The sequence below is a fragment of the Tauraco erythrolophus genome, chromosome 21 (genome assembly GCF_009769465.1).
Source record: "Tauraco erythrolophus isolate bTauEry1 chromosome 21, bTauEry1.pri, whole genome shotgun sequence".
Classification (NCBI taxonomy): domain Eukaryota; kingdom Metazoa; phylum Chordata; class Aves; order Musophagiformes; family Musophagidae; genus Tauraco; species Tauraco erythrolophus.
Window position 1 is genome coordinate 3773399 of NC_141485.1, and position 20919 is coordinate 3794317.

The window sequence follows — 20919 nt, forward strand, 5'->3', positions numbered from 1 at the left end:
AGGACAGCAAGAAAATTTTATCTGGCAAATCAGGATGATGCCACTTGCACTGGTTTTGCTTCCGGCTCTCGTGTTCATGATGAACATTAGTGTCAGGTTCTTCTAACTGAGTACCAAACCAGACAAGCTGATACTCAGAATAGCTGAGTTTGAGAACATTTACTACAGCTAAAGAAATTCCAAGGCATTTAATATCAGAACATTCACCTTTGACATCAGAACCTCTGTATACACAAGAGGAACAATTTATGCTGACATTTTCCATAGCAATGCTCTTTTCCATTACAAATGCATCATATTCTTTTCATTCTTATGCATAAAGAACAATGACCTTAAAAGTAACATTTCAATTTACAGGAAATTTTAACTAGTATGATCATCATACCCAAAGGAATATGGTGTTAAAATATTATTCTCTTGAACTTTGCAAAACACAGTAGGTTATCAACATGAATAACAAACCTTTCACTGATACAATAATACATATACAGTGCAGGGAGGTATTTTTGCAAGTAAAAGTTAATTTGTTTCTCCCTGCACAAATAATACTGATAATTAACAGAGAGTCCACATTCACTCATTCAACCCAAATTTCCTGGAGATGAATAGCAACACACAGAAGCAAAACCACCAGATTTTGACCCGGTTCTTTGACCTGCATTTCTCCAACTAATGAGGAAGTATCTAGTTAAGATGCAAACGAGCAGCCCACGTGAAAGCAATTCCAGCCTACCAATTGACTTTGTAATTCCCTGTATTATGACAAACATTTCCAAATGCTGGCAGACATTTTCTAACCACTCGCAGCAGACCTGCACATTACATACAGATCAAGATCACTGTTTTATTCTCAATATACACTACCATGCATACAGGTAACCCTTCGCTTTTTCTTCAGAACAAAAACCAGCTCTGTGGCAAACACAGGTAAATGAAGCAAGGACACTGATGCACCACACAAGTACTCTCACCCAAGATCCTGTAAAAGAAGTATATCAGCAGAAGAGAAATGGGAACGTTATTTTACTTCTTGAAATTCTGGATCCGATTCCATCGTTTTATTGCATCTCTGGGGATAAACTAAAAAAAAAAACAGATAGGCTTGCTTTGCCATGGTTCTTCTCTGGATAATTTTGAAAAAGAATCTATTTGCATCATTGCAGGCTGAAAAAAAATAAATCTGAATCAATAGCGACTTGCTCAGCTAGTTCCTGACTCCAAGGCAAGTGAATCAAGAAGCCACTGCATCTTTTATCCAACTGTAGCAATTACCCCCAATGGATTTTATACATTCAAAAATATATTTATGATGCCTCATTAGCTTGGCACGATGAATAAACTCCATCAATCAACATTTATTTTACTAGATTTAACTGCTGTTACCCTTGGGTTGAAAAGGAAATTAAGAAAAACACAGGCTTGTAGGAACTATTTGCCCAAGAGCTTTGTTACAGGTGAAAGAAAAAAAATGTCAAGAGGTTTTTTATTGAAGAATTATTCACCTGCTTTAAATGTTCTTGTTAATAGACATATCTCACAGATAGATAAAGATAGAAGGTGCTGTGGTCTTCACAGTAAGAACGTAAACAGAGAATGGCAGCTGTACCAAGAGAGATGAAAGTGATGACCATCTACTCATGTCACAAGGAACTGAGATGACATGAATTGGTGGCATTGGTCTGGTTCTTCACATGGGATTGTCACTATCACGTACATCACTGGTAGAATTGCCAGCCGTATGCAATTTTAGATGAGCACTGACTGGGGAAGGGGGCTGAAGAACAACAACCAGAAATGGAAAGAACCCCCTGACCCAACCCTTTCTCCACTAGAATTATTTACATTGAGAAGCTGCCTTAAGGAAAACTGGTACTGCAGTTGGCAGGAATTTTTCTGAGAATTAACACAGGACTTCAGTTTTAAGAGAGAAACAACAGTTTCTATCAGCCCTAAATATATTTATTTGCAGAGCCTGTGTATGCACGTGTCTCTGTGTGTATGCTTTTAAAGATCAAATAGCAAGCAGACAGATGTTGATTTATGGAGAGATAGAATTAAAATAGCCTGCTTGCTGATTACACCATTCAGCACTAGGCTGGTTCATCCTATTTGACGTTATTTTTTCATTGCTGAATGCTGTAACATTGTCTCATCTCCAATGTATTTTAACACCACATTCATAATGCCACAAAGGTACTCATTGACAAGAACATTTCAACAGTGTGTATATTAAGACTTCCATCATGCAAAAATAACCAAAAAAATTGCTAGTTTTGTCTGTTATCTATCTGTAGATAGGTAGCTGTAATCCCAAAAGTCTTTATCTCTCTGTCTTATCTTCAATACAATACTGAAATGGCTCACGTTACCAACTGAAAAAAAAATAAAATCTAGGCTTATGTTATGCCATATTAAAAGCTCAGCATTATTTCATTAAATAGCTACATTTGCTTTGTTTGATATTACAATCACAGATTTTACTCTTTCTGACAATACATAATCCAAGATATTTGGCACTCTATCACAATTCCAGACTTGGAAGGATTATAGATGCACTGACAGTTAAATGGAGTCAGAGTTCTCTGCCAAAGATAGATAAGTAGCATGTACTCTTTGATAAGTCCTATCAGAGCCACACTCTGACAGGAATTCCTTCACAATCCTACTAAATCTTACGCTATGAACCTCATTAAGCACACTGCTATTTGCCCCACTAGAGGCTGAACTCCCTTGCCACCAACAAATATATTCCATTTCTTTCGCCAATTACATACATACTGCTTTATATTCCACATTCGAAATAACTGATCAGGCACGACGGGGAGGGGAAGAAGACAGAATGCTTTTGTAAGAGCATACAGAGATCTAGCCAGAATGCTTAATCTGGTTAGCTGTAAAACGAAAATCTGTCTGGTGGCTTTGTGACAAAGGAACGAGACTGTGTAGTGCAATGCAAACACCTTATTTTAAATGTTTATAAACAGTAATTCCTGTCATTTGCACAGAGTTACTCTGTTGAACGAAGTTTCTGTAGAAACATTAGTTGTGGGGGGATTAAATCTTAGATCTTTAGTCACACCGATTCTTCCGCATGCCAGATTTCTGTAATATAATCACCCACATCGGCACACACATGGCACAGCACTAGGATACACGCCAGGACCATTCAAATTCAAGTTAACTGAACTTTCTTCACTTATAGGAATATCTTGATGTTGGCTTCTGTAGAATTTGGTCACGCTTTTACTCACTCAACTGGATGCTACATCATTACAAGCTCCATTCTGAAATCTCATCTTCAATATAAATTTAGTAAAATAACAGCTCTGGCAGCAAAAGCATTCCTGTATGTGTAATGAAGATCTCAGATCAAACATCTCAACAGATTCATTTAAAGTAAGTGTATTATAATTTCCTAGATTATTACCTGCCAAAGCTCAGTGGGTGGTCTCTGAAGGCCTACGCCGTCAGGAATCCCAAGTTCTTAGAATCCTGTCATATCTGTCTGCATCCACCCCCTCACTGTTTCCAGTTTCCCTTCTTCTGCTTCAGAAAGTAATTCCCTTGGTAGCTGTCACATTAAGATATTGGGATACAGTCCTCCTGCTGCACTTTTGGATTCTGACTGAACCTGATTGTCAAGTTCACTAACAGAAAGCGAGTACAACCTACTGCAGTGCCTTGAGATTAATTTGCCTTGAGCTCATCAAAGTCAATTCCTAATTTCAACCTTTAATTGTGATCAATAGGGCTTGAATGAAACTTATTCATACAAATGGAGAGATAACTGATAGGAAGAATTCATATTCAGTGAGGCTATTTAGGATGATACACTATGCAGATTTCTTTCTTCAAGTTTAGGTATTTTTCAGAAAGAGAGAGATGACAGCTCAGAGTGTCACCACAGGAGCAGACAGGGCAAAGTTTAAGAGCACTGGAAAAACTGGAAATGGGTTGAGAGTCATATGTAGTCAAACATATGCAGTCAAACTGCAGCCTTCCAGTACTCAAAGGGAGCCTACAGGAAAGCTGGAGAGGGACTTTTTACAAGGACGTGTAGTGACAGGACAATGGGCAATGGATTTAAACTGAAAGAGGGGAGATGTAGATTGGATAAAAGAAAAAAAAATTTCACTCTGAGGGTGGTGAGGCACTGGCACAGGTTGCCCAGAGAAGCTGTGGCTGCCCCATCCCTGGAAGTGTTCAAGGCCAGGTTGGATGAGGCTTTGGGCAACCTGGTGTAGTGGAAGGTGTCCCTGCCCATGGCAGGGGGGTTGGAACTGGATGATCTTTGAGGTCCCTTCCAACCCAAACCATTCTATGATTCTATGAAACCAGCTTTTAACTATGTATTATCACTATATAGCTATTTTTTGCATAAACAGGCAGGCAGTAAGCTGCCCCATATACTTTATTGAGAGAAGTCTGTTCCCTGCAGGTGTTAAGGCCTATCACAAGAATTTACATATACACACCAACGTATCAATTAACTGATTTTCTATTTTTAGTATGCTTACAAGCATGTTATTTTTAACTAATGAAACTCATTTGATCCTACTGGCGAGCATGGGCAAGCTTGTTTACCTTCATGGGTACAGGTAAAAGCTGTCATGGACAGGATCTGGGCTGTGTGTTCGTGCGCTTTATTTTTTTATTGAACACCATGGCTTGGCCAATAGTTTTCAGAGATAAAATTATCTGGAAGATATTTTCAAGCATGTTATCAAGGGTAACACTTCCTCAAGTGCTTTGTCTATGTTGCCATTTTTCGGAAACTTTCCCCGTTAGTTGTTCCCACCAGTGTTATAATAAGAGCAGCAATTTTAGACACCTCACCGTAAAATTTGTCTATCATGTCACTTACCCTTGCAGTAAGCGAGACTAGCAGCTTGTATTGTCTACTCATACTAACACTCGTAGTCTCTACTGTTTTCATGGATAGTAGTGTAATGGTTTTACAACTACACACAGGAAGCAACAGGAAAAGTTACAGTAAAATTAATCAGCCATGTATCTAGCTACCAGTGCTGTTTTAAAAATATATTGCCTTATCATGCATATATTTTTGTTTTTCTCAGATTAAGATTATAACAAATGAATAACCAACCTTTGCAAGCAAATACAGAGACTAGCATCATCCTCATACCATTAACTGTACTCACACAACAGACGTGTAAACTCTATTTAGACCCAGGAGGTGGTAAACCCAGGTAAATCTGTGGAGTAAAAGTAAAAGAAAGCATTTCACAAGTTTTCAAGATATCCAAGCATGTAGGCTGGAACGTGCAATTTGGGGAGCTACAACTATACTTAATACAGCTGCAAATATTAAGTCAACATATCACTCCACATTTAAATTCTGCTATCAGCAAGCAGAGTACCAGATCTTTTACATATGAGAAATAACAAATATAATAATTATCAATTCCTCTTACACTTCAGAAAGAACAAATCCACTAATTACCAATTCCATTCAAATTGATGTATTTTGGGGGTTGGAAATAGTAAATTAGTTGCACTCTTTGACCTTTGAAACTAAGTACACTGTCCTCCTCACAATTTCTAACAAGCAGCAACCAAAGTTCATTAACACCAGTTCCTTGGGTATTGCTACATCAACGTACTTCTGGTTTTTATGAGTTTCCTAGACTATGATAAATTGTTATTTCCTGTTTATAAACCAGCAGAACGACATGAGGGAGAACTGATAGAGAACGATAAATTTACCTTTTTGAACTGCTCCTGGAAGTAAAAAAGCATATACTGCTGGTTTAAATACAGAAATACCAGTTGAACAAAACCATTCGGAGCACCTATTTACACTGGCAGATTTCCTTTGTCATGGAAGAAACATTCAACGCTGATAAAAGAGGATGGTGAAACCTAAGAAAGATTGCAATTCTGTAAATCCATAGTAATAATATTAAAGCTCTTGCACTATAGCTACTTTTGACAATTAGATTATTGAATAAGTGAATATGGTTCACAAAAAAATGTGCAGTTTTCACCTGAGAAATCAAAAAGAATATACAGTTTTTCACCTTGGAGAGGGAGAAGGGGCATCAGTCCTTTAGTGTTCATTGATTTCAGCTGTCCAGACTTTAAATGGAACTGATTAGGTTATTAGTTTCAATCAACATTTTACTCAGATATTTAAACACAGCCCATTAGGCAGAAGTTAGCGAGTAATTCACTAAAGAAGTAAGCATGTCAGCAATTTCTTTTAATAGTGTTTTGGCTGATCTGGTGTTTCAGATGCTCTAATCACACTCACTTTTTTTTTTTTTATTTTCATTTGATACAGAATCTATTACATTTTCTCATTCTGTCCCTTTATTCTTGAAGTGTTAAATGGTGACCTCTACATATGTTTGGAAAATAACCCCACTTAGAATCTGTCACAGATTAAATCTATCCCTATCTGCCTGAAGAGCTGTTTTTCAGGATTTGAGTGATAAGAAGTACTTTACTTAGACTTGGAGGAATTCTCGAAGCTTCAAAGTACCCATCAATTTCAATGTAAATGTTTAAAGGAAAGAATTAGGGTATCGCAGATTAAAAAAAAACATCTCTCAAGAGCAGTCTAGAAGACGCCGTATGTTTACTCACAAAAAAAAATCTGAAAACCAAATGATTAAGTGTTTACAGTGTAACTAGTGAAACTTCAACAGTCTTTTTTACAGCTAGACATTTAATCTTTTGAAAGATATCACAAGTTTTCATCACATTCCATTTATGTGAAAAAGGTCCAGGTTTCACCTGACAGGCTATGGCCCAGAAACATCCCAGAAGGTAGAGCACCACAGGCTCAATCACTGACCTGTTCTTCCAGGGGAAAAATATAAATACAAACCCAAATCTGTACGATGGATGAACTTGTGGCCCAAAGGAAGCACTGGACAATTCTGTAGGGCCAGTTTCATCCCTTTATGCCAACTCGTGCAAGTTCATGGCAAGTTTCACAGTATTTTGTGTTTTACATCAAGCTCCGACTGTTTGAAACAAGCAAGTACTTTCAAATTTCAGACTGCAAAGTGAAAGTTAAAAATGTTCTCAGACACTTTTCAGACGCTAAACTGAAATTTAGGTAGTTCTATTATTTTGAGCTGAATTGTGATACGATTACTTGGTCTGCTTTACCTTTTGTTTTGCATATTCTTCCCTCCTCATTAATATAGTGGCACAAGAAAAGCACATATCAAACAATACCACTAGCTCTGGATTTTCACTTGTAGCAGCAGCACAATCTAATTGTCTTCAATTTTATAACTACAGAAAGACATGAAAACTTGTTGATGGGGGAAAAGGGTGGGGAGAAAAGATTAAGAAGGGAAAAAAAAATTCTTAAGTAGAAAGGAATTTTTTTCTGTTTACTTTTAAATCAAGACCGATTTGCTTTTTTTTTTACCATGAATTTCTTCCAACCTCCTGCCCTGTTTTATGTATTTATCCTTCCTTATTCGTAGAACAGAGAAGTAAAATAAATCATGTTCCTCAAAAAGAAGGATAAAGAAATGGTAAATTAATGCAATTCTGAAACATAAAGGTTTATGAAACTACAGGATGCGTTAGTTTATTCCTGGATTTAAAAGCAGCAATTTTTTGAGGGTCATATCCTGTGCCTTTTTGTTTAGCCCAAACTTCCTTTGGCATAACTTGGAAGCTCTTGACACACAGAAAATGCGAATTAACCTCCATATGCATTGTCTAGCTCGGCATTTTCCTGAAACTTTCCATGTTTATTGTTGCCACCAGTATTACTACCAGGGTAGCTATTTTAGACTTCTCACTGTAATCGTTTTTATCATGTCACTTAACCTCGTTCTAAGTGAGACTAGCAACTCGCGTTCCCTACTGCTCTAGTAGATAACACTGGTTTGTCACCAAAAATGAACAACTAAGAAAAGTAAACACGAGTTACTGGATCTAGACAGCCACTTGAGCTGCTTCTAGTAAAACATCTCACTTATTCACTCTGTTCAGTTTTCTTGACCATCCTCACAAATCGATTTTGCAGCAATCTGTTTTTCTGGCAAACTCTCTCAATCCTTGTTCTACTACAAGTACTGACACAAGATGCCCATCACTGCAAAATCCCACAAGATCCCATTATAGCATACACCACGAGGCTACCAGAATAACATGAAGAGATGGCATTTTCCATTTTTTGCAGTAGTGAGCATATTGGAAAATGAGGAAAACATTCTGCTTGCACATAGTATTTAAAATGCCGTACGATCTTATGTTATTATTTGCTTATTAATTTTAACAAACCTAATTTCTTTGTTTTTCCAGCCTATAGAAATTTTGGGTTTTACTCCCACATAGAAGCAGCTCTTTAAAAAAAAAGGGTTTTTTCCTGATTTAACATATTTGAATGTTTTCTTTTCTACGTACTAGATGGCCACGGGCAAAATAGAATGGTGTCATCCCTTTTCCACCGCTAAAAGGAGACAGTTGAATTGTCTTATCAGTCTTTCTAAAAAAAACTTTGAGTGAAGCCTAAGATGGCCCCCTGAAAAGCATCTGTAACTGGTAACAAGATATCAATAGCAAACCCACATAGAATCATAGAATGGTCTGGGTTGGAAGGGACCTCAAAGATCATCTAGTTCCAACCCCCCTGCCATGGGCAGGGACACCCTCCACCACACCAGGTTGCCCAAAGCCTCATCCAACCTGGCCTTGAACACTTCCAGGAATGGGGCATCTACAACTTCTCTGGGCAACCTGTGCCAGTGCCTCACCACCCTCAGAGTGAAAAATTTCTTCCTTAGATCTAATCGAAATCTGCCCTCTTTCAGTTTAAATCCATTGCCCCTTGTCCTATCACTACACACCCTTGTAAAAAGTCCCTCTCCAGCTTTCTTGTAGTTCCCCTTTAAGTACTGGAAGGCTGCAATAAAATCACCTTGGAGCCTTCTCTTCTCCAGGCTGAACAGCCCCAACTCTCTCAGCCTGTCTCCATAGCAGAGGTGCTCCAGCCCTCAGATCATCTTCGTGGCCTCCTCTGGACCCGCTCCAGCAGCTCCATGTCCTTCTTGTGTTGGGGACCCCAGAAGCTGAACGCCCATGAAAGCAAAAGCATAAGAAAGTACCAGATCTTTCTCTAAATTAAAAGTTAAAGTAACAGCATAGGCCCTAGCATCTCACAATGAAGACAAATAAAGTATCAATACAGTAGCGCATCACCAACTCCCAGTTTAGGAAGTCTGACACAGTAACACAGGGGTTATAAAAAACTTGGATGAGTTTCTCTATTTTGCAGACCCATTTCACAGACTCACAATGATTCTCTAAGAAATGAATGGAAAGAACGTGAATGAGTGGGTCACTCAGGTTGTGATATTATTTAATTCTTTCTTCCTCTTTCTGTTTTATTATTTCATGCTACCTGAGTAGCTGGTTTTCACATCTTTACAAATATAAAGCAGACTTCCTCAAGGTGCTTTCCTTTTTCTTTCTGTACTTCCTCAAAAGATGTTTTTTGTTATCTCTGTTTCAGATGGCAATTTTCTCAGAATTAAAAAGAAACAAAAAACCCCACACCAGGCATTACCTCCAGATTTAAAATTTTGCTCCCCTCCATAATACAGACGATGAGACTGCAAGACAGATTGTAACTACTTTCTCACTGCGAATTCTTGCCTGGATAGATAAGTTTTGTTCATAAAGGGACTGATCAAAATTTGGTGTTTAAGAGAGCTTAGACAGACAGGGTGGGGGGTGTATACATACACACAAACATACATGTTTTACTAGAACATTCCTTGGGCTGTTACAGCCTTTGTCTTTATTCCTGTTAAGATGCACAGACACCGCATGGAAACACAAACTGCATTACTTCAACAGTTCTCAGAGGACAGTAAATTAAACTGAATATCTTTCAATATGTTAATGCAAAACTAGCTTTTTATTAAGGAAATTATATATTTTCTAATATATGAATTCCATATTTTGAAATTTTAAAATAATCTATAACATAGAATCACATTAAAAGAAACAAAACACCTTTTACAAGCGCATTTAATCGAAATACTTAGAGTTCATTGCTTTCTGCCTTAAATTTTCAACTAGTTAGGATGAATTTAAGAAGTGCTTTTCAAATTTTGTCTGTTCTACTACAAACAATGATTCCAGATAATGAAAAATGCCTGGTTTTACTCCCTGTTGAGAAACTTTCCTTCTCATATGTCCCAAGACATAGGGAAAGTTTGTGAGATCTTTTTGGGGAAAATATCTTAGGATATTTAGTAATTTCATAGGAGAAGCTCTTTTTTCTTTAATTCCTAGAGCTAGATTTAGAACTTTGTGGCTTGTTTTGTGTTTTTAAAAATGACTATATTTTAAGTCAAAAACATCATCAGCACTTACAGAAACAAAGTGAATGCGAATTGCACCAACTCAGTTTCGTGATGTGCTAAACCAGAAGTAGCTAATACACAAAAATGTCATTCTAAAATTAGCATACAACGTAATTAGCAAGATTTTGAGTATTTTATATGATCGCTGTGGTCATCCATAATCAGTTAAACCGAGAAAGGTTAACCCCAATTAGGAAAGTTTACTTAAAATTCATTCTGAAATGAACAGTGCAGTGAGGAAGAGGAGCAGACTGCTTTCATACAGCCCCAGCCAGACCCTCTTGGAAACTGCATCTTAGAATCATAGAATCATAGAATGGTTAGGGCTGGAAGGGACCTTCAAAGGTCATCTAGTCCAACCCCCCTGCAAGGAACAGGGATATCTCCAACTAGATCAGGTTGCTCAGGGCCTCGTCCAACCTGGCCTTGAACGTCTCCAGGGATGGAGCATCCACCACCTCTCTGGGCAACCTGTTCCAGTGTTCTACAACTCTCATGGTAAAAAATTTTTTCCTAATATCCAACCTGAATCTACCTCCCTCTATTTTAAAACCATTAGCCCTTGTCTTTTCTCCGCTTATTTCAATGGGAATTGCATGAGAGTTACACAGTGATAATTCTAACTCTCTGTTTACACGGAAGACAATTCTTTTCATGGATTTTACACAGTTCCTACCATTGAGGTAAAAGGTTAAAGGCCAGAGAAAAACAGCTCACACTTTTTTTTTTTTTAATTTTGTAAAAGATGTACAGTATTTGGTCTGGGGGAGTTCTTTCTCTCTTCTGAGAGAGGTATCATAAATGGATAATATATTTCACTTTCTCTTTAGATTTCTAAGACATGAACATACCTTAAATTCCATCCTTTTTAGGCACATCAAAACTACTATTAGTTACTCCTATTTGCCATCGCAGAGGAATCATACGTACAAGCAGCACTTTGAAATCACTTCCATGTGTCAAAATTTCAAAATATTCAGCAAAAATCCAAGATCTATGTTAACTGTTATAACAGATGTTTATTTGAACTTAACATTGGCTAACCTTAGTAGTTCAGCACAGCATTTATATCAGTGCTAATTTCTACTGGGGGCACTTCCACCAACAATCCACCTTTGAATGTTACGGTTAGAACTAATTCATTTTCTTTTAAAATCTGATATAACATTTTTGGAGTGCCAAGAAGAAGAGAGATTAAATGCATTTTATAACAGATACATCCCTTATTCTCTGTGGAGTACACTCCAGTGAGCAAGCAGAACTAAGAACAACCCAACACACCCATGTTCTGCAAGCAGAAAGCATATCTGCTGCCCAAACAATAGTGTTCCTCCTAATCTCTAGAAACATTGAGCTTCTGACTTTCTTACCACCACATAGGTTTTTACACAGCTTTTCAGAAGAAAGTGGTAATAAGACAGCTGAAAGCATAAACTCAAAATTTTAAGATAGGACCTTTATATATAAATGCATGCATTCAATCATGTTTGCCTCAACCACAATGATTAGATGACTTAAACAGAACGACAATACTTATAGGAAAAGCTGGTAAAAGCTTTAGTCTAAAATACATACGATGCTGTATATGTGAGCGAGTATGATCAGTTTATATTAGTTTAAATTCCTACTTTTTGTGCAGGTACAAATTTTAGACAGTTTACCACTGTCCTCAACCAGGCCCGTAGGTTCCCACGGGAACTGAATGTTTCCCCTGATTCTCAGGTGATCTATTATAAACTAATAAACCAAATACTGTATTTAAAAAAAATAAATAAATTATCATGAGCATTATCAGTGCTATCATACAATTTAAAGAAGTAACCAAGCAATGCCTAATTGGGAACAAGCTCACTACATGCAGAGCTAATATACGCAGAAAACCAGATCTTTAGTTACCTAATATTTTCTCTGTTGAGAAACACAAAAAGAAAACACATAACTATTTGCTGAATTCTCAACTAGAGCGTGGAGGTTTCAGCCTTCCATAACGTCAAGTTAAGACTGAAGTAAAATAATCACTCCAGAATCTAATTAATATAATGTGTAGAATACAGTGTTCGTAACATTGATGAGGAATAACTTACCACACTCATCTCAGATTTTTGAACCTCGGTAAGAAGGTCATGGCCTGAGGTGAAAGAAACAGCCTCGAGGACAGTGCCAAGAAGTTAAAATGCCAAGGCCTATTTTTATATGCTGCTTTTATTTTTAGTTACATCATGATGGAAGTACAGAGTCTATAAAAAAATCATATTCTCAAATGAGAGAAAGTACTCAAATTCTTTACTGTAAATGAAGAGCAAAAGAACCCAAACTTGAAAAAATATTAGGTACAATTTAACAGACTTTACTGGATCATAAAAAGCCATCAAAAATAGCTTCAAAATCATATCCTCTGAGAAAATGAACTTTAAACAGCCACACACAATTTTAGCCAATTAATCAAATAATCCTTTTATTGTAATTACAGCTACAAGAAAGTGCAAATGTTTCCAAATTCGGACTTGTCTGCATTCAAGTGCCTTTTCCCACGATCAAAGTTTAGCAGTCAACTTTTTAATCCTGGTCTACCCACAAAAAAAATATCAAACTTTTCAACTGATTGCATGCAGAGTTCAGAACTGCTGAGCAGTACTACAGCTTGAAACGTTGGTTCGGTTACTCAGTCATTAGTTGCCTTTAGCTGTTTTCCATCCAATATAAACATAAACTGAGTTCATCCTGCAATCTAGTTAACTGGTTTAACTTCTGTATTAATTATTGAAGTACCCAAGGGCAGCTATTTCCCATGCAGTTCTAATTTATGGCTCTGATGATTACTTCTTTATAAAATGCCTTATTAAACGTGGGTAATGTTGTTTCTTCCTAATGAAGTACAAAGGCACAGCAGAAGCGTTTCCATAAAACAGGTCCACAATCTGCATTCATTTTATCTGATCACTAATATGTTATAACAACAAAAATCTAGAATATTTGTTTAGTGGTTGATCTCAGCTAAACCAAAGATGAAGATCTACATTATAACATGTCGCAATGACCATTTACAGTTTAGTAACGTCGTAGGTTTCCAACATGTCATGGACACGTATTGTCCAGGACACATTTATTTTTACAGCCATTTGCATTATGTAATCACGATTGCATTGCATAAGACAGTCTTCAAGCATGGTTCAAAGAACATCTCATGTTTTAAAGCGCTAACTCCATTTCATCTTATTTTTCACATCTCTTTCCTAGTCAGCGAGAACACTTCCTAGGAGAAAACAAACCAAAAAACAGCACGCACAAAACAAGATGAAGAAAGAAAATGATGCAGAACAGCCAGAGATTATTTCAGAGTGACATCAAATATAGGAATAAACAGTACTCCCATTATCTATGTACTACATGCCCTGTTGCTTTTGCTTTTAATGTCATCTTGTAAGCAATTTAGCAAGATGACAAAAAATTAATGAGAGCATACACCAGTGACAGAGAAGTCAAGGCATGGAAGCTGCTGCTAACATACTGTAAATCAAACTAAAAGTTTAACATTAACATCGATAAAACTATTTTTTTAAAAATCTTCCGTGAAAAGAACCACAACTAAGTTGACTATCTTTTCTTCAAAGTACAGGTGGAGAAATACTCTGCCCTTGTTGAAGGTAACTGCAATGAGGAATTTTCAGGACAAAAATATTCTATGCTGAGTGCATAAAAGAACTACTTTTTTGCATGTGCAAAAAAGAACTACTAAACAAACTTTCTAAAGGAATGAAGCCTAACATGAACATGCTTATCACATCCAAAAGACAGAAGCAAAAGGTGTCTCACGAGATGGCCAATAGGATTTTAGTTACTCAAAGGTTTTTGAGTATCTGCTAAATGAAAAGTAACAAATCACAAATGAAATTTATTATACAGATTGATATATACATATATACATTCTTTCTTGATAACCCAAACCAGTTCCAATAGTGGTTATATAAGGTCCCAAAAAAGAACATGTTAGCACAGGTCTAATTCTTCAATCAATTCATACATCAAAGCAAACCGCTTCACTAGCAGTAGTGGAATCTATGCAAATTGCCCTTGGGTCAAAAAAAATAATAATCTTGCTGTGAAAAGCTCCTAACAAAATTAATTCACTTTAACTTGTTGTACTGGTAGCAACATTCATTGAAATAAAAGCACTGGAATGAACATATTCCCATAATCTGTTCACTAAAAATGAATTTTTTAATGGTCTATAGAGCAACTTCCAAGCACAGTCACCATCGCACTTGAAAAACTCAGCATCCCTTTAAGCATAAATTAGTAAGTTTTGAAATGTCACCATGTATGTTAACCATTACAAAACGTAAATCTGCAATTTAAATAGCTCATTTTAGCTGATATTCTTTTTTTAAAAGGACTAACAAAATATCTGATTTGATTCAGTATTTTTAAAAGCGTGGGAGCATGAACTGAAGATGCCTTAAAAGCAACGTAATCTCTCCCTGTGTAGACCATTAGTTGTGTTTCGAAAGCGATTACCACTAAATACCACCTATTTGCAGATTATAATGATTTCCAGTCTAAAGCCTATGAAACGTGCCCGTCTCTGCCATCACATCACCAGCATCTAACATACAGGCTAAATTTCCTAGTAGGTTCTTTGCAAGAGTAACAAGTAATTCAACAGTACTGAAGTTCTCTCAACTTTCTGCATGCACTTGCAGCAGATGATTTAAAATTTCTCTACAGAGAAGCACCAGGGTTTCCAGGACCAAAATCCCTTGGGTCCGAGGAGGTCTGCATCAGCAGCCATCCCCACACAGCTCCACGCCTGCGTGGCAGAGCTTGATGCCCACTGCTGAGTCTCTGGGGCTCCAGGCCACTGTCGCCCACTCTGTGGCACACAGCTGGCAGCAGCCAGCTCAACAACTACCCTCAGGAAGAGATTCCTAATTTTGGAGGGGGCTCCAGTGAGACACTAACACAGCTACGACCTTCCTTGACTCCCTCAGCCATAACACTGTCACGCAGTTACCCAGGAACAAGCGACGGTGCAGAACCAACTCATCAGCACAGCTGAGGGTGGGAAATTTAATGGTCTCTGTCAAACCTCCTCATTAACCATTAGAAAACTTCCAAAACTGATGCAACCAATATTTACTCCAGTTGTTTATTGTGAGCATGGGCCAACATTATCATTGTTTCCATTGTAAAACTTCACAAAAGATGAAACAAGCACCATCTTAAAAAGGATGGTATTTCTTCTCCGTTGGTCCTTCTGATTGATATTAGAGATGGCAAGTAGTTAACTGTATTTCCTAAAAGGGCTTGTAGATTGCAATCGACAGAGTAGGTGATAAAAGACAAATAATAAGAGAGTAAAACATCACAGCGTGTTTAATATGATGTTTAAAAAGCCAATCTGGCATAATATATGAATTTCAACTTTCAGATAGTGACAACGATGCCAGCTTCCATATGAGAGGGGTTAAGAAAGTAAGTTAAAAATCTGTACATTTGCTTTTTTAAAAGGAGAAGATACAGTCTCTTCACTCATGAGTGATGGAGACAACAGACAGAACACTGTTTTCAAGTTAAGAGCTTCCTTGATAAAAAAAGATTTCTGGCCATGTAAAATTACCACAAAAGGTTCTTCCTCTTTAGCTTGAAACGGCAAGTTGAGGGATAAGGACTCCACTCGAATTACTGTCCACAGTTACCTAATTCCAATGTTAAAAGGTTGAGTCTACATTGCCTTGCTTGACTTTTCATAACAAGACTGTGGGGGATACTTAAACCTAAATGAAAATATTTTCTCTCTTTAAAATAAAAAAGGATTAATTTTTTTTTTTTTAAATCTTACTTTGAGTACTGCATTTTTTTAATCATAAACTTGGGATCTATGATATTCTGTCAATGTTGCATAGTATTCTGTGAAGAAATCTAAAAGTGTAATGGTTACAAGTTTTTCTTTTCATGTTCCAAGTCAGGGCAAGACTTTTGCAGTCCTCCATATAATCATTTTATCATCAATGCTTTATTTAAGCACTTAAGATGACATAATGTTAAATTTTATTTTACTTACAGTCTTTTGCAAATTTAAACACTGGAGAAATAGGCCTACTTTCCAGGCTTGCTAAAGATGTTTCTAAAAGAATATCTGAAAGCAAAATATTGTACCACCAAAATCGCTGAAAGCAAGCCTGAACCTACAAATGACACCAATTGTACCTATTCCCATCAAAGCTTGGTGGGGGGAAAAAAAAAAGAGAGAAAGAAAAGCAAGAACAATCTACAACTGAATTTTTCAAATTATTTCACTGATATAGGAAAAAAATGCAACAAGATACATCTGCTCTTCCTAGTGGCACAACTTCTAAAGGTGCACTGCTTCACTCAGTCTGGCCTCTCCTCTCTTAGCAACCACATCTTTGTTGATTCGTTTTTCAGCTGTCTTGTCAAGAACCAGCTTTTTAAATACACGAGATTTAATAAAAATATTAGTAGGAAGAGGAAAGAACAGAGCACGATATATGACTTTGTTACATCAAGTTAGTAACTTTAAAGTAAGTCAGAAAAGAGGTCTCCTCCTGAACCAGCAGCAGCAAGCAATGGGGCCTCATATTTAACAGATGTAAGGTTGAGTCCTTAGCATATTTGTTTCTACATAGAAACTATTTAAATTACACAGCTTTCCCTTGAATAAGATGCTACAGAAGATAATCACAAAATGAACTTTCAAGCTATCAGCCAACATTCCAATGCAATTCTTAAATCATGATTCTTTCTTGATTAGTTTCTTCATCTAACACACCTCCTATTGATGAGTTTCGTTCTGTTGAGGATCATTAAGAAAGCACACAGTACACATTTTGTGGTGTTTAGACAGATATAAAGATCACATTAATAAAATTTTCCAAGCATGTGCTGTCTCTAGAAAGAAACCAGGAACTGGAAATCTCAAAGGGGAATATGAGTCTTTGGGAAAATAGCAGGAAAATCTCATAAATAGGAACTCACTGATCTACACAGTGGCAGAAACCTACTATATTTTTTCATGATTGGCGATATGTTCTCATTTCTGAGATGGTCTTACTTCCCTCAAAAAAGACTAAAGCAGTGTGCTTAAAATAGCTGAAAAACAGCTGTTGGGTTTTTCACAGTAATGGGTTTTATCCTCACGCCACATATAATGCAAACCAGTGATTTGACTAATACATGGTTACAGTTACAGAAAACATGCCTTCACAATACAGTGTTCTTGCTAATGACGCGCCAACGAAACATTCCCCTCCACACAAGTTTTCATGGGCTTTTTCGTTTGTTTGGGTTTTTTAACACCATCATAACCATTTGGCACAAGACTAGCTTTACTCATATGCATGAAGTTTCCCATCTCTGGAATCATCTGACCAGTTGAACCCTTAGCTGTGAAGGGGGAAGACGTTCTACTTCTGCCTGTTTTATAATCTTGTGACAGTTTTAAGTTTCTCTGGTGACTGAAGAGTCTACTAAAATTACAATACTTTACCTGAAGAACACTTTTGCATGCTTGCACTTACCTCAGATTCCACCATCACTCAAGAAAAACCTATTTCAGTTTAGCTCTCTATTAAAAGTTACGAGATTCGGCTTATAATATTGCAAAATGTTTTACAGAATTACATTTTACAGTTAGCTAGACAGATATAAATCAATGTCTTTCAATCTTCAGTTAAAAGATACTAATTGATTATTTGAAAATGCATTTTCTATACACTGTCAAAATACTTAAGCCTTTGGAAAACAATTTCCTTATAACACGATCCCCTGCTCCCTTAATTTTGAGGCAGATACTGCTTTTTGCTTCAGAACGTAGGTGCCTATAGAAGGAAGTCTGTGTTGATTTCACCATAAACAAAGCCAATGAGATGCTTCATTCAGTAACCATCAAAAGATTTATACAAAGGCTGAAAAAAAACCAACACCACTCCACAACCTGGCAAGCGCTATCCCTATATAAAGAATCCTCTCAAAATGTCTTTTTTTTTTTCCCTTAATATTTTCATCCATGAATGTGGGCCTCAAACTGGGGAATCTGCCTGTCCTGGTGTATGGGGACATACAGAGAGAGAAGGGGGCAGGGGGGGAATTCAAGTTCAAAAACATTTCATAGGGATACTCTAAATAAAAGTTTAAAATAATCTTCTCTATGTCTAAAACTTTATTTAAACTAATCTGACTTTTGATTTCACTAGTCTGTTTTAAAAAAATAAAACACGTTCTAAATAGGTAGAAGGGACTGACTTGCCTCTCTCCTCTCCAGCACATCCTATGAATGTGCTGCTGTGTTCCAGAGAAAGACTTTCCAAAGGTGGCAGGGTGAGCATGTGTGAACAGGAGAGCTTTGTCCTCCGCAGCTATCATTGTGTTGTCCCTCTCATCCACAAACGCAGAGGGCAAATGAGAATTGAACAGAAACAGACTGTGCAGTTGTACAAACCTGGTTCTTTATTTATTTATTCTCGCGGCTGAGTAACACCTCTCATTGCAATTATCAGCTCAATGGCAGAAAGCTCCCCAGTGCGCCGTGCATATTTTCACAGGTTCATTTGTCTCCTCCTGTGGCACCAGTTTAAAAAGGTTCCTAAAGAAACACCACTAACAACCATTTCTATTTCAAGCCTTCAAAGCCAAAGCTGAGCACAATACAAGGCACTGGGAACTGATCCTTAGGTTTCAGTCCACAGACTTTTCACACTGGGAATAGAACCCATCTGTTTCCTCTTTATGCACCAGCCTTTAGAAAGCACAGATCTGGAAGCTGCCTCCGTACAGAACAGGGTATAGCTGGCTTTCCCCAGCTGACGGCAGAAAGAGCCCCGTAATTATGGAGAGCTTTTTCCTAAGGCTTTCCACTCCTCTTCTCTCCCTGGTCTGTAAATACACGACGTGGTTTTCCCAATGTGTTTGGTTTGGGGTTTTTTTTGGAGAGGGGAAGGCAGCGGGCTGCCTCTCTTTCCCTGCCCCTTGCCCTACCCCCTTCCTTCTTTCTTGGCAGAGGTTTCCCCACTTTCAAACCCTCACGCAGGGAACGTTTCAATTTCAAGCCTCAGTACAATCAACCACAGGCGAACCCCCCTCCTGCTTTGGCACCAGAGCGTGAGACGTTCCCCCCGCCGCTCTCCCTCCCCAGGCAAGCTGCTCTCCAGATGGATGCTCGTGGCTCCCCCTTGTCTGTTCCCTTCGCCTCCTCGCTCCCCGTCCCGGCGAGAGAGAAGGGGCGGCGGGGCGGAGAGCAGAGGCGCCTTTTGGGCGAGGGAGAACAGGACCGAGCAGGACGCTTTGATCCCGAGAAGCTCGGCACCACCGAGGTCCCGAACTCCTCGCCCGGGGGACCGTGCCCTGCCCTCGCCTCCCCCAGCACGGGGGGCTCCGCCGCCCCCCGCCCTGCCCTCTGCCTTCGCACCCGCGGAGCGGGGAGTCCCCTCAGCCCCACGCCGGAGACTCCCCACACACGGGGGGACCACCGCAGCCCCACACCCTGCCCTCGCCCCCCCGCGGCAGTCCCTCAGCCCCGCACAGGGGAGCTCCCCGCAGCCCCGCCCGCCCTCCCCTCAGCCCGGCACTCACTACTTGTAGAGCTGCTGCAGGCAGAGGTCCAGGCACTCGCCCTCCACCTCCTCCTCCGTGATGTACTCCGACAGCGGCCGGGGCAGCGGGGGCAGCGGCGGGGGAGGCGGCGGCGGGGCGGGCGGCTGAGGGTCGCCGGCGTCGCCCTCGCCCTCCTCCGCCTCGGCGGCCGTTCCTGCTTCTCCCTCTGTCCCGGGGTCCTCGTCAGCAGCGGCCGCGGCGTCGGCAGCCGGGGGGGGAGCCGGAGTCGGCGCCGTCTCTGCCCCGAAGGGCCCGCGGAACTCGCCCAAGAACAGCTCGAGGAAGCGGCGGTAGGTCTTCTCCTCCGCGCTGCCGCCGCCGCTGCTGCTGCCCGAGCCGCCCGCGGCCATTGCTTCGCATTCCCGGCCGCCCGCCGGCGGATCAGCACTGCGCCCGCAGAGAGCTCCCTGCCCGCCGCCGACAGCCGCCTCCCGCCCGCCCTGCCTGCGCGCGCGCTCCCGAGCCGGGCCCGCGGGGGCGCGCACGCCGCGGGTGGATGGGGGGGGGCGGGGGGAGGGACGAGGCGCGCGCCTCCGCGGCGGGAGCGCGGGCGGCGCTGAGGGGGCTGAGGGCGTCCGGGCCGCGGCCTGAGGGGGCGGCTGGGCCCGCGGCGGGAAGGGGAGGGCGCCGGGCGGGCGGAGAAGGGCCGCGGGGGAGGCAGGTGGAGGGCGGGCGCGCTGACAGCCGCGCCGATGTGGTGAGTCACGCGAAGGCAGCCAGACGCGTAGGTTCCTCGCAGGAACCCGAAGGAAACCTGAGAGCACGTTCCCTGTTACCTAATCTCTGCCTCAGGATTTCCCTGCGCTCCGCGCTTCCGGCGCTCAGCGCCGCCGCGGGGCTCCCGCTCGCTGCCAGGACGGGGCCGGGGGCGGCTCGGCCCGGCCTCACCTCACGCTGTGGGGGCCCCGCTGCCCCGCGGAGCCGGCGGCCCCGGGCTGGCTGCCGG

At 40.1% G+C, this 20919-nt stretch overlaps 1 protein-coding gene across 1 annotated transcript in view; it reads right to left on the reverse strand.

The window, feature by feature from the left end:
• The window catches only part of PPM1E (protein phosphatase, Mg2+/Mn2+ dependent 1E), a 69593-nt gene extending 49270 nt beyond the window's left edge, over positions 1–20323 (reverse strand). Inside the window, exon 1 of the mRNA XM_086624756.1 lies at positions 19953–20323. Coding sequence (XP_086480882.1) covers positions 19953–20323 — 371 coding nt within the window. The remainder of the gene's footprint in view (positions 1–19952) is intronic.
• Positions 20324–20919: the final 596 nt, after the last annotated feature.